The sequence below is a fragment of the Electrona antarctica genome (genome assembly GCF_951216825.1).
Source record: "Electrona antarctica genome assembly, chromosome: 13".
Taxonomy (NCBI): domain Eukaryota; kingdom Metazoa; phylum Chordata; class Actinopteri; order Myctophiformes; family Myctophidae; genus Electrona; species Electrona antarctica.
This window is the reverse complement of record NC_136794.1, coordinates 43177757-43192756: the sequence shown is the minus strand read 5'-3', so window position 1 is coordinate 43192756 and position 15000 is coordinate 43177757. Positions and strand designations below refer to the sequence as shown.

The window sequence follows — 15000 nt, the reverse complement described above, 5'->3', positions numbered from 1 at the left end:
TGGAGTTAATATTTTAATGTGTGTAGTTGATAGTAGAGCAGGGGTGCCCACAAGATAGATTGTGATCTACCAGTAGATCACAAAGGCTGTGCAGTTAGACCACATGACATGACCCTAAAAAAAATATATATATATATATATATATATATATATATATATATATATATATATATATATATATATATATTTTTTTTTAAGATAAAAAGGCAACCACTTGCCTTGTATTAGGGTGACTTCACTGATTTACATCAAAAAGGGCCTGTCAGCTCAAACCCACAATGTAGTACTTTGTTTTCAAGTATTGTATCACAAATGTCAGTAGCATTGTAAAGTTATATAGGCCTACAAGAAAACCTACCAATTCAAAATTCCCCCCCTGCATTTCCCATTCCAAGTACGTTTGTCTTATTCCAAAGGCCCCTCAGGTACATTGTTTAACTATTTTCAGCAATTTAATCTTTGTTTTGGTGGGTAGATCTACCCCTGTAGTAGAGCTATTTACTAGTTTGATATGGATACAGGTTCGAGTGAGCCCCTAAACATAGCGGGCATCTCCATGTTAAAATTGCCTTTTTACCCCCACCCAAGAAGTACCAAAAAAGAAAAGAAAAAAAAAGAAACCTAAAGTATAAATGTGTATGTTTTAGAAAATGGTAATAATGTAAATTCTACTGTACCGATATTTATAAAGCCCACAGACAGATTTTTTTAGTCTCTTGCATGGGAAAGTATTAGCATAAATCTACGGATAAAACGTTAAAAGTTTAAATGTGGAGATGCAAGGTTTCTGTCCGACAGAGATGATTACGTATTTACTAGATTCATAAATGATTCGTTACCAGATTACAAATGTATTTTTTCTTTGATAAATGCATCGGGACGATGATACGATTGCACTGATCACAGACGACTGTACTCTGCTCTTCAGAGCCAGAGTGCACTGATCACAGACGACTGTACTCTGCTCTTCAGAGCCAGAGTGCACTGATCACAGACGACTGTACTCTGCTCTTCAGAGCCAGAGTGCACTGATCACAGACGACTGTACTCTGCTCTTCAGAGCCAGAGTGCCGTAACTACGTTTTTGGACACACCGACTCACGTGTGTGACTGTGTGTGTATATATAAGGTCAAATTAGCATTGGTGATTTTTGGGGATAAACAATTCAAATAAATGCACATAAGTACACAATGTCCCGCACAACGTCTGCACTTGCAATATTCACAAGGGTTAGTTCAGATTTTTAGACTTAAAGCTGTAGGAAATACTTGCCATTAATATAGTGGTTACAAAGGTGTTATTGATTGCCTGAGTCCCGTGGTGGGAGTTCTGGTTTCGTTTTGGTGAATATTAAGTAGTTCCGGACATTTTGTTGGGAGTCATGCATTAAAAATATATGAATCCACAAAACTAGCGTCATTTGTATCTACCTATTTACAGCTTTCGTTCGACATTGACCCCTCTGTCACATGGAACTATTTTGTGTGTCCAGCATCACTACGCCAGCAGCGTAGTGATACACAAAACCATAGGTAGCCATAATATGGTAGCCAGACTTTGCTTCCGGTTAATTTTGGCGTGAATTTGGGGGTCTTCAAAATAAAGTGTCCCTGGTGCATCCGCAGGCAGTTAGTGACATTATACAGACTGAATCAATATTTCCAGTCAAAGAGTTAATATACAGTATAATAATGTTTGTTACCGTGGTAACCGTCGTCGTCGAGGTCTCCCAGGTTGATCATGGTCTGTCCAAAGCGGGCGGCGTAGGAGTCTCTGCCCTGGAGCTGGAAGTCTGCTTCTATTAGCCTGGCCTAGAGGCAGGCAGACAGGCAGACAGGCAGGCAGGCAGACAGGCAGGCAGGCAGGCAGGCAGACAGACAGACAGACAGACAGACAGACAGACAGACAGACAATTAGAAAGACACACAGACAAGAAGGGAAACAAACCCGTTAAAATGTGTTTTTTAGCTGCGTTTAGCTCTAAAACAGGGATGCGCGTTATAAAGGATAGAGAGCGGACAGCCCCGCCCCCTGCTATTCATTTCAATGGAAGTTGCTCAGTGGCGTTTTGAAGCAATGCTCTACTTCCGCATTTTTTCGATTTGGAGTTTGGACACCAAAATTTGGTGTCTAAAATGCGAAAGTGCTCAATGTTAAACCCCAGTTGCACAGGGTTTCCTCATGCTAAATGCACGGGGTCGCCTGCAGTCCCAGCTCTGACCAGTAGGGCCGAGCGCTTCAACATTGGCCAGCCATTCTGGGGGCTTGGCGTGCGCGCGTCGTGTATGTGGATGTATGTGTGTTACCTCTCCGTGGTTGATGTAGACGTGCACTCTGCCCTCCTCTCTAGCGACCCCTGTTGGTGTGGAGCTGGATGTGAGCGGAGCGCCCACCAGCAGGTCTGACAGGCCGTCTGCGTTCAGGTCCACGGAACACACACTGGCTCCGAAGTACGAGCCCAACTGCACGCATACACACACGCACGCACGCACCCACACACACACACACACACACACACACACACACACACACACACACACATGCTACTCTGCTTAAAACAGCTACCATAACCCTAGTTCGCTTGTAGCTAATGATGCAAATGGTCGGAATAAGTGCTAGAGCTAACAATAATGAGAGAGAAAAGTTATGATAAATGAATGATAACTAGACCGGTGCCCGGCTATAGGGCACCGAGTCGGTAACAGAGTACATAGTCAGAGTACCCGTTCCACCCATCTATCTGTGTCCCGACTCCCTTTTATGCCCATATATGGAGATTTCTGTATCTGTCTCTCTGTGTCCCTTTATTCCTATATATGGAGTTCTGTGTCAGGCATGCCCAGATATGGAGTGTTGTAATGTCAGAACAGGCCAGCTCCATATATGGAGATATAGGGGTGATCAGTTCCAGAGCCTGGGCAGAGGCTTTTGTGATCCTTCTGGACAACGGTGTATCCGAGGGACTCGACACCGGGCACTGCACTCCCTGTTGTGGTTCTCCAGTTATATGGATTACAGACGTACGTACAGAGACTTGGTGCATTTATAGATAGATGACGTGAAAATAATAATGAATGAAAAACTAATAATTTTATGATGAAAACATTTTTTTTTTCTTACCTTGTCTCCAGACAGTTCAGAGACTATCTTCAACAGACTTCCTTCCACTTGGAAAACATACGCCTGCAAACAAATATATACTTTAAATCAGGGATTCCCAAAAGTTTTTGGCCCAGTTACCCCTTGGGTGGGAGAATGTTTTCCCAGGTACCCCCTCATCCTCGCAACACAGATAAGCATATTTACAACCTTACATAGATGCCATTGGAACTATTCACAACATTTTTTTAAGATGCTATCTTAGAATAGATGTAGACCTATTTGTCAGTGCAGAAACATAATTTCACATCAACTAAGCGTCAACGACCATCAGCTGGTCACAGTCACAGACACTCAGCCTCTGCAACTGAAAGTGACTGCCATGGAGTCCGTTTCATTTCTATCCAAAAGCCCTTGAATGATGGATTACTGTGATTGTGGTCACATATCAGTGATCACACTGTACATACCATAAATCACTGGCAATACAATTCGTGGCCCCCATGGCTATGCGGACCCCACTTTGGGAACCGTGGGTTTAAATTGCTGAATTATTTATTCAGCATTTGAGCCACGGACGGACCACCTGATGACGTTTAGGCAGATAGACAGCTTACCTTGCCTGTCTGGCTGTGTTGTGGAGCTCCACCCACCACCTCGGTAGAACCAGGATGTAGGAAGTGACCAGCACCTACTGAGTAACCTGGAACACACACACACACACACACACACACACACGCACACGCACACGCACAGCACAAGGTACAGTCAGACATTTGAGCTAAAAGGATAACACAACAAAAAGTCCTGGGGACTTGTTTCCATTGTGGTCCATCCCATGCATTATAGCAGCAATGGTAGTGAAAGTAGAAATGTCATAGCAGTGGTAGTGGTGGTAGTAGTAGTAGTAGTAGTAATTCATGAATAGATTGAACCAGTTCAGTACCCACGTAGCTTCCAAACTGCACCTGTCCACTGATTAGTAATGTAGTAGTAGTAGTATAGAGCAGTGGTTCCCAAAGTGGGGTCCGCGGACCCCTAGGGGTATGTGACGCATAGCCAGGGGGTACCCGAAATAATTCAACAACAAAAAAACATTAAAATTATGTTTATCTACGTGGTCATTTCTGCCAAGTTGCGCAATAAACGTATTTTTTGTGTTCATTGTGTTTCTCCCATGTTTGCTTTGGGCCAATAGCTGACATGATTACTAAAACTACAACATCAGTCAACCTGTCGTGACCCCAAACAGTAACAGCAGGACGCATGCTGCAGAAACAACAAAAAGACTCAGGACACTTGAAAGGTTTCTGCGGCCGCTTCAGATGAGGGGGTACCTGGAAAAATGTCTACCCCAAAAGGGGTACCTGGTCCAAAAAAGTTTAGGAACCCCTGGTATAGAGCACTGAAGTCTGACGTAGGGCATTAAGTTACTAGTCGACTAGTAAATCCACTAGTCGACCTTGTTGGTACTAGTTGACTAGTTGATAAGAAAAATAAAAAAAAAGGTTTATTTTTTTCCCCGATTTTGTAGGCCTCAAGATCAAGTAGATTATAGTTATAGTCACCATGTACACAGTTTTTCAATGTACAAATATTTATTTAAAAAAAAAAAAGTTTATTTTTTTAATTTATTTTATTTTTTACATAATAGGTAGTTAAACAACTAGTCGACTAGTAAACTAGGCAACTAGTCAACTAGTAAAAATGACTAGAAGTGAATGCCCTAGTCTGACGTCAATATAGGTAGAGGGCACTAGTTTCCTGTACTTTTCATTTGCATTGTAATCCCCATAGGGGGATTTTAGATCGCCTCATATAAGAACTGTGTTAATAAACAAATCATCCCGGCCGTTTCACTCATATGGATATGAAGAATCAACTGACTGAGAGAAAACGCTATTGTTACTGCTGAGGAATTTAGTTATATTCTCAATAGAAACAGACTGTATCAAATATGACCGACTGACTGTCGATATTAAACGATACAGAGACACCTCCCCGACAATATCGCTGAGACAGTTTGTTTATTTTTGGACCACAATGCTTATATGAGACGATTTTAAGATGACCCCATGTTATTCTCCATAGAGAAATTACTTCCGTGAACCAGGGGATGAGCGAGTGACGTCAGGACTTATATAGTACTAGTAGTAGTAGTAGTAGTAGGTGTAGGTCAGTACCCAGGTAGCTGCCAAACTGCACCTGTCCACTGATAGTAGTAATGTAGTAGTAGCAGTAGCAGCAGTACTAGTAGTAGTAGTAGTACTAATTGTAGTAGTAGTAGTTGTAGTAATAGTACCCAGGTAGCTGCCAAACTGCACCTGTCCAGTGCCTTCGTCCAGATAAGCAGCCATGGTTCTGCTGGAAGTGTTGTAAACCAGTACAGAACCAGTCCAATACGACGTCCCGGGAGCTCCCATTATCACCAGCTCCTACAAACAGAAGATCACATGACATGACATACTGTAACATCACATAATACGATGTACCTGGAGCACGTAAGTCCCCGGGCCTAAACCCTATAACCTCAGTCTTCACCTGGAGCACGTAAGTCCCCGGGCCTAACCCTATAACCTCAGTCTTCACCTGGAGCACGTAAGTCCCCGGGCCTAACCCTATAACCTCAGTCTTCACCTGGAGCACGTAAGTCCCCGGGCCTAAACCCTATAACCTCAGTCTTCACCTGGAGCACGTAAGTCCCCGGGCCTAACCCTATAACCTCAGTCTTCACCTGGAGCACGTAAGTCCCCGGGCCTAACCCTATAACCTCAGTCTTCACCTGGAGCACGTAAGTCCCCGGGCCTAAACCCTATAACCTCAGTCTTCACCTGGAGCACGTAAGTCCCCGGGCCTAACCCTATAACCTCAGTCTTCACCGGCCACATAAGTCAGTTTCACGATGTTTTCGCTTCGGCGGCAGTAATTTCACTTCCGTGTTTCCTACTGGCATTCATATTTTGAACGAGAGGCAGGTGAGAAGTCAGAGATTAAGAGCTTAGTATATCCATCTGATCAAAACCACGGAGAGCTAGATTAGGAGATACGAGGCCTTCTTTCTGCAGCGGTAAACTAGGAAGTGACCGGGACCGTGGATGAACGAAAAGCCATCAGAATATTCTTCTCTCGTTTGATATCATTGAAAATGCGTTAGGACGTGTACACACATCCAAGCACCCCGTTTCATGTTCTCAAATGTATATACATCTTTTGAAAATAGCAGATCTACAAGCTCAATTATAAAGTGTGTTTGCACCTCGGTGAGGAAGGTGGACATTCAGATTACAATGTCAGATTAATATAATATCAGATTATAATATGATCAGATTATGAAAGCAAGTGTGTTTGCACCTCGGTGAGGAAGGTGGACATTCCAGCCTGACAGGAACCGTACAGATCCCCAAACTTCTTCTGATGGTCTGACGGCAGGGGAGCAGCAAAGACAAACAGAGAGAGAGAGAGAAATGTCAACAGGTGGTGCTTTACTCAGCGTGTGCGTGTGTGTGTGTGTGTGTGTGTGTGTGTGTGTGTGTGTGTGTGTGTGTGTGTGTGTGTGTGTGTGTGTGTGTGTGTGTGTGTGTGTGCGCGTGCGTGTGTATGAGTGTGTGCGTGCATGTGTGTGTGTGCACGTGCATGTGTGTGTGCGTACCTCTGTAGCATGGTATCATGGCCTGTCCTGGTTGGCTGAGGTCGCTGCTGTAGCGATAACACACTCCGTGAGGTAGTTTGTTGTTCTGCACATCTTTCTGGGAGTAGAAGACATTCTTCCAACGATGTCCACACGCCTATGCGCACGCACACACACGGACGCACGGATGCGCACGCGCACGGATGTGCACGCACACACACACACACACACACACACACACACACACACACACACACACACACACACCATGAGACAGAATCAGTGTTGATTTTGACAGCAAACTTTGATTTTGTTTTAGTCATAGTCTAATCTTTTGAATAAAATGTCATTTAGTTTTTGTCACATTTGAAAAGTTTTAGTCGACTAAATATCATACGGTTTTAGTCCACCTGATTTACAGTTGATTTTGTCGACAATAATGCATTTTGGCAGGCCTTGATGGCGCCGTAATAGCAGAGGCTCCACATCCGCTTTATATTTGACTCAAGATCAGAGTTTCCGTTGCTCCAGACTGTATGACAGAAGCGTTCGAAAATTGCAAGAGACAACTAGTCTGGCCACGCGAGACTAATCAGTCTGGTCCTCTAGAAAGCCAAGTGGTCACTAATAGATGTGTCCGCCTTGAAGCCGTGGCTGATCAACACAGGGCAGGGTGGCCATGCAGCCAGCAGCCTAATACAATGGTTCCCAAAGTGTTTCAGGTCAAGGACCCCCAAATTGACAGTAATTAGCCCACGGACCACCATTTGAAAAGATATGCAAGGGACCCCCCATGAGAGAAGAGTTTTACGGCTCGAGCAGAGATTCTCAACCCGTTTCATTTCAAGGACCCCCAGTTTGACATGAATTATTAGTCTACGGACCCCCATTGAATGGCATTTCTATCTCTGGGACCCCAAAGTTATATTGTAAAATCTACGTTAACAAATTTGTACAGTCATACAGACCCATAAGGGTCCATTTGGTTCCAAACTATCATTTAGCTGCGGACCCCCTAGCTGGAACTCCCTCAAGGACCCCTGGGGGTCCCCGCACCCCACTTTGGGAAGCACTGGCCTAATACACACATCATTCACACAGACACATGCCTGAGGCAGTGAGGCCATCCATCCACTGCATGGTGGCTCCTTTGATTCTATTGTTTGACTATGTTTACTGTCAACACAATTGTAGCCACCCGCCCCCCGCCCTTTGCATAAAGTCTGTACAGATTAAAAAGAACTAAACTACGTATCCCAGCATGCAAGTATTAAAACAACTGTGAATAGTACTATCCACTCCAGTTTCAGTCCAGCTGTGAAAAGCCCTGAATGGTTTTGATGGATCGTCTTTCCTTTTCTTTTTCTTTTTTTTTACCATCAAAGAGGACTTTATCGCCCTAATTCCGTTGAAACAAAAGAACAGGGCTGAGGAGGATGTGTAATAGCTCTGGTCCATTAAGCATAGGAGTTCTCCTAAAGGCGTGTGCACGTGTGCGTGTGCGAGTGTGCGTGTGCGTGTGCGTGTGTGTGTGTGTGTGTGTGTGTGTGTGTGTGTGTGTGTGTGTGTGTGTGTGTGTGTGTGTGTGTGTGTGTGTGCGTGCGTGTGTGTGTTTACCAGTATGTCTCCATTAACAGGGTCTCTGCTCAGAGACACTCCCAGCCACTGATCTTCACTCTCCGGTTTACATGTCTTACCACAGGACCCCATGCCTACACACACACACACACACACACACACACACACACACACACACACACACACACACACACACACACACACACACACACACACACACACACACACACACACACACACACACACACACACAGAAATAAACAAAATTATTCAGTTTCATTCATGAATAATGACACATACAATTCGAACGGTAAAACATCAGAACCTTTGGTCCCTCATTGTATTTCTGTTTTTTTCTTCTGTTTTTTTTGCAAAACTTGGCAATATGGTAGAGAGCTATGCCAAACGGTGAAGACGCAAAGCCCACAGCCATTGGCCAAAGGGTGGCGCTATAGCACTCAATTGATTGGATGGATGGATGGATGTGATGGATGCGGTTTTGGGTTTCACTTCACAACCCTCACACCAATAGCATCCTGTGAGAGGAGAGGACTAAACCAGATAAGAACACTAAAAGAAAGCTATAAAGCCTTAAGTACAGACTCAATGCATCACAGCCTTGTTGCAATAGAGAAAGGCCGCCACAGAGCCCGCTCCCAGGAGAAGACAGACTATATGCACCCACTTCACACAAAACGTGGTGGAAACAGAGATACACCTTTCGTTGGTGTATCTCTTTGGACGTAGCGCGTGGAAGGAACACGTTATTCCAACCAGTTCCTTTCCCCTCCATCAGGCACACCGACTGGCCAGGGGGAGGCAGTTTAGAGACCAGGATTACTGCATGTTTTTTCTGAGGGTATCTACCCTAGGGGACACGGGGAGAACGTGCAAACTCCACACAGAAAGGCCCTTTCGCCAACCCCGCCTCGGGTATGGGCACTGATGACGCGGAGGAGGAAACACGCCGCCAGCACCCACAGCGTCCCGAGCGGGAATTGAACCCAGGACCTTCTAGCTTTGAGGCGACAGCACTACCAACTGTGCCACCGTGCCCCCAGAGAGATTCACCTTCTAACCACCTGCCCACTGCTATACCAAGACATCAGAGACACACACTTCCCAAAGACTATACATAATATGCCTACATCTAAAGTGAGTTCGAACCCATACAACAATGTGCGAACACAGCAGCAAGATTTGTGAACGGTTGTGATAAAAGAAGCTTAGCCAATGGAATGCAACCACTTCAATGACTATTATGTTAACAGATCGAGCTACTACCTTTAAACACAGTTGAAATGAGGCGTTTTGTATACTGTACCATTTTAAATTGTTTTGGGAAAAATGCTGCTAATTGTCCCAAAAGGGACAGACAAATCCTGAAAGATTGCTGCTATTTGTTTCAAAAATGCTTTATACTCTTGCCTACAATAACGTTGCAGTGTGACATAGCTCTGTACTCTACACAATGATGTACCCCCTTCAACTGCACATAACCTACTGTCCCCATGTTTTTATTCAAATGTTTTATTATGTTCTGACACTATCTTTGCCAATTTAAACATATGTTTTCTCATACCAATAAAGCTCCATTGAGTTGAGTTGAGTTGAGTTGAGTTGAGTTGAGTTGAACTGAACTGAACTGAACTGAACTGAACTGAACTGAACTGAACTGAACTGAACTGAACTGAACTGAGAGGTCATACGGTCAAACCATGTTTGGACAAAATGTGCAGCTTTCAGGAACGGGAACTTGAAGCATTTAATGTGTGATTTCAGTAAAGGGAAGTATTAGGCCGTAGCTTAGTAATAGTACAGTGTTTACCAAACCCTTTCAGCTTGTGACCCAAAACATGTTGTTACTCCCCGGAAACCTCCCTATTTCAAAAACCACTTGCACTAAGGGACATATCTACTGTACATACATGTCCGTCTTTTAAGACCCATAGACAATATCACAAAGCAAACAATAACTGGTTATTCTTGTGGTCAAAGAGCTGGATTTAAATATTTTTTTCACGTGCTTCTCAAAGGTTAGTGTCTGTGCCCTGGGGCCCATTGTCTCATAATCCGGTTAATCTATTAACTTAATGAGATAAACAAATTTAAACAAATTTGGACGTTGCCTGAGGTTGGCTGCATGCATCAGCCCAAGCTACACACCACAACTTAACTTCGAGCAACAGCAAATGCCAGGGCAATTCTATTTGGTCATTGTTGGATTTTTACACAATCATCGGCATCGGGGTGTCACAAATATTATCATGACACAAAATGTCAATGGTGCATTCCTGTTTAGCCACCAGACCTGAGGGAACGGGTCAACGGGAGGGGTGGCATAGGGGTGGAGGAGGTCAGAGAGGTATATAGCTATTAGCTACAGGGGCTAATAGGGGCTATATGGTTCAGTATCTTGAAATCAATTGTGTATTTGACAAGAAGCCATGGCATGGCACAGAGGAGTGGCGTGATGTGGTCCTCTCTAGGGGGGCCACCGCCAGGGGTCGGGTCTTAGAGTGTACAAACGGAACCAAATGGACCCTTACGCCTACGGGCCCATTTGGTTCCGTTTATACACTCTCAGAGTCGATATACCAGAAAGCACGCTGGCTGGGCCAGGCTATCGTTGAGTTAACCAGGACAGAAACCCCTTTTGGTGCTTTAAGCATTATGTTATATTTTAGCTATTGAAAAATAGCATATCTACAAGCTCATAGCGCGGCTCAGTGCCGTGCTACAAACTTGTAGATCTGCTATTTTTTTAAATCTTGAAAATGTGGCGCAAATCTCTATATAATATATATTCATTCAGAGTGAACATTTTTAACTGAAATTTGCTTCTGAGGGGGGGGGGGTGGATATGCTGCTAGTTTGATTTGATCTGTTTGGTCCGCCTTCATTCATACCTTGTCTCTTAAGCTGTTGTCAATCCTACATCTTGTATCATTTATGTTATCTTTGTGTGTAAAACACTTAGTTTTTGGAAAAACTGCTTTAAAAATAAAATAAAAAACAATGTTTTATTAACTCCGATTCGACCATAGCAAACTGAAGATGGTCGGGCAAAAATGTTGATCATTTGTAAAAAATCACACCCGTGTGAACTGAGTGGTGTAAGGTTTTATATAGCATGATCAGCTGTGGTCTGACGTAATGTCTGACGTAATTAAATAAGGTAAGGTATTATGTAGCCTGATCAGCTCTGATCTGACGTAATGAAATCACACCCGGATGTGATTTCACAACTGGCTTTTTCTGTGCAGAGAAAATGACCATGGTTGCTACGGTCATCCAGTTCACCCGGGTGTGATTTAATTACGTCAGAAATTATTTTGAACATAGCAACCATGCTCATTTTTTTCTGCACACAAAAGCCAGTTGTAGGAGTGGTTTACAGCACTCAAAAATAAAATAAAAACTTGTCGTATTTGTATTGATATAGCCTCAGAGACCGCAGGCTTTTCATTTTCACAAGAATCGTAAAAATCGTAAAAAGAACAAACTTGTTACTCTCACTTCAGTAGAAAGGCACCTATCCGGCCCAAAAACGTCAATAATGGGGGTTTTTTTAAGTCCATGTATGGGCATTCCCAGACCTGTTGTTTCAGCACGACCTCGCCCTTTAGTTTAGAGTGTCTTACTGGTTAATGGTTATACTGTATATAGGCTGAACATTGTGTTGACTTCAGATATTGAACAACAACACTGTCTGTCCAGAGGCATGGGCTATACTAGAACACCAGCTGACAGCTGCATGCGACCTCTCCTCTGTGTGCGTCCTGTCACCTGGCAGGGGAAGCCCTGAAGTAAAGCACACGATCACTCACTGAGTCATTCACTAGCATTGTCACGTAAGACTCATTACATGTTTTCTAGCCTGGAATAAAGACTGTGAGTCTCTTTGTTCAGCGTTTGGTTCTCTTTCACCGTGTTTCTTCTCAGCCTGGGACGCACGCTTCTTTATTTCGGACCCCCCGGGGGCCTGACTGATTCTGATTGGCAGACAGACAGACAGACAGACAGACAGAAACACAGACAGACAGACAGACAGACAGACAGACAGACAGACAGACAGACAGACAGACAGACAGACAGACACACAGACCTGTTTGTATCTGTTGACAGGCTGGTTGTTTACTAGAAGAGATGCTGCACTGATACACGGCTCCTGGAGATCTGACCGCCGAACTGGAAGAGTTGTCTACTGGGGCGCCGACCAATAACCTGGTAGAGAGAGAGAGAGAGAGAGAGAGAGAGAGAGAGAGAGAGAGAGAGAGAGAGAGAGAGAGAGAGAGAGAGAGAGATGAGAGAGAGAGAGAGGGGGGGGGGGGGGGAGGGAGAGAGAGAGAGAGAGAGAGAGAGAGAGAGAGAGAGAGAGAGAGAGAGAGAGAGAGAGAGCATAGTGTGAATAGGGATAGATTTAGGGATACACAACTTTTCACAAACGGTTCATAAAAAAGGCTGATCGATGCACACCTCAGAAGGCTGGTGACAGGTGCGCACTGTAGGACAAAGTGCATATATTTAAAAGGGGATCTCTGAATGGCATCAAAGAGGAGGACCCGCCCGCGCAACTCGCAAACAGCGTTCATTTTGACAGCAAACTCTGATTTAGAATAAGACACCATTTAGTTCTATTCCTAGTCTTAGTCTTAGACTCAACAAAATTAAATTGCTTGCAAAAGAAATACTTGCAACTTCCTGTTGCAAGGTGCTACAAAAGTTCCTGACAGTGTGCAGGTCTTGTTCTTTGATGGCATTCAGAGATCCCTTTTTGCACAAACAAGTGTGCAAAACAAAAAGTGTCAACTCTGATACTGATTCTCAACCGTTTTCATTTCAAGGATTTCCCGAGTGTTTATTCAATTTACATGTACAAATGGAACCAAATGGGCCTGTAGGTGTAAGGGTACATTATTTACCCGCCCCCCTGGCTGTGGCCCTGCTACACGTAAGGGTCAATTTAGTTCCGTTTGTACACTCTAAGACCCGTCCCCTGGCAGTGGCCCCCCCTAGAGAGGACCACATCACCCCTGGCGGTGGGCCCCCTAGAGAGGACCACATCACCCCTGGCGGTGGGCCCCCTAGAGAGGACCACAACACGCCACTCCTCCTCTGTGCCCTTCCCTTCCATGGCTTCCTGTCAAATACACAATTGATTTCAAGATACTGCTACTCAACAACCATTTAGCCCCTAATAGCCCCTATAGCTATATCTCTCTGACCTCCTCCACCCCCTATACCGCCCCTCCCGTTCCCTCAGGTCTGGTGATGCCAACCTCCTGCACCTGGGTGGTTCCCACTGAGGACAAGGCCCCTGAACCTGGGTGGTTCCCAGGACAAGGCCCCTGAACCTGGGTGGTTCCCAGGACAAGGCCCCTGAACCTGGGTGGTTCCCAGGACAAGGCCCCTGAACCTGGGTGGTTCCCACTGAGGACAAGGCCCCTGAACCTGGGTGGTTCCCAGGACAAGGCCCCTGAACCTGGGTGGTTCCCACTGAGGACAAGGCCCCTGAACCTGGGTGGTTCCCAGGACAAGGCCCCTGAACCTGGGTGGTTCCCACTGAGGACAAGGCCCCTGAACCTGGGTGGTTCCCAGGACAAGGCCCCTGAACCTGGGTGGTTCCCACTGAGGACAAGGCCCCTGAACCTGGGTGGTTCCCAGGACAAGGCCCCTGAACCTGGGTGGTTCCCACTGAGGACAAGGCCCCTGAACCTGGGTGGTTCCCAGGACAAGGCCCCTGAACCTGGGTGGTTCCCAGGACAAGGCCCCTGAACCTGGGTGGTTCCCACTGAGGACAAGGCCCCTGAACCTGGGTGGTTCCCAGGACAAGGCCCCTGAACCTGGGTGGTTCCCAGGACAAGGCCCCTGAACCTGGGTGGTTCCCAGGACAAGACCCCCGGACCTGGGTGGTTCCCAGGACAAGGCCCCCAAACATGGGTGGTTCCCAGGACAAGACCCCCGGACCTGGGTGGTTCCCAGGACAAGGCCCCTGAACCTGGGTGGTTCCCAGGACAAGGCCCCTGAACCTGGGTGGTTCCCAGGACAAGGCCCCCAAACATGGGTGGTTCCCACTGAGGACAAGGCCCCTGAACCTGGGTGGTTCCCAGGACAAGGCCCCTGAACCTGGGTGGTTCCCACTGAGGACAAGGCCCCTGAACCTGGGTGGTTCCCACTGAGGACAAGGCCCCTGAACCTGGGTGGTTCCCACTGAGGACAAGGCCCCTGAACCTGGGTGGTTCCCAGGACAAGACCCCCCGAACCTGGGTGGTTCCCACTGAGGACAAGGCCCCTGAACCTGGGTGGTTCCCAGGACAAGACCCCTGAACCTGGGTGGTTCCCACTGAGGACAAGGCCCCTGAACCTGGGTGGTTCCCACTGAGGACAAGACCCCCTGAACCTGGGTGGTTCCCAGGACAAGGCCCCTGAACCTGGGTGGTTCCCACTGAGGACAAGACCCCCGAACCTGGGTGGTTCCCAGGACAAGACCCCCGAACCTGGGTGGTTCCCACTGAGGACAAGGCCCCTGAACCTGGGTGGTTCCCAGGACAAGACCCCCGAACCTGGGTGGTTCCCACTGAGGACAAGGCCCCTGAACCTGGGTGGTTCCCAGGACAAGGCCCCCGAACCTGGGTGGTTCCCAGGACAAGGCCCCTGAACCTGGGTGGTTCCCAGGACAAGACCCCTGAAC

General features: G+C 46.2%; 1 protein-coding gene across 1 annotated transcript in view; it reads right to left on the bottom strand.

The window, feature by feature from the left end:
• itga4 (integrin alpha 4) overlaps positions 1-15000 on the bottom strand; it is a 42815-nt gene that overhangs the window by 21236 nt on the left and 6579 nt on the right. The window contains exons 2-10 of the mRNA XM_079518542.1: positions 12415-12533; positions 8346-8440; positions 6750-6885; positions 6452-6519; positions 5403-5535; positions 3718-3803; positions 3122-3184; positions 2308-2463; positions 1704-1812 (exon numbers count right to left, since the gene is read on the bottom strand). Coding sequence (XP_079374668.1) covers positions 1704-1812; positions 2308-2463; positions 3122-3184; positions 3718-3803; positions 5403-5535; positions 6452-6519; positions 6750-6885; positions 8346-8440; positions 12415-12533 — 965 coding nt within the window. The remainder of the gene's footprint in view (positions 1-1703; positions 1813-2307; positions 2464-3121; positions 3185-3717; positions 3804-5402; positions 5536-6451; positions 6520-6749; positions 6886-8345; positions 8441-12414; positions 12534-15000) is intronic.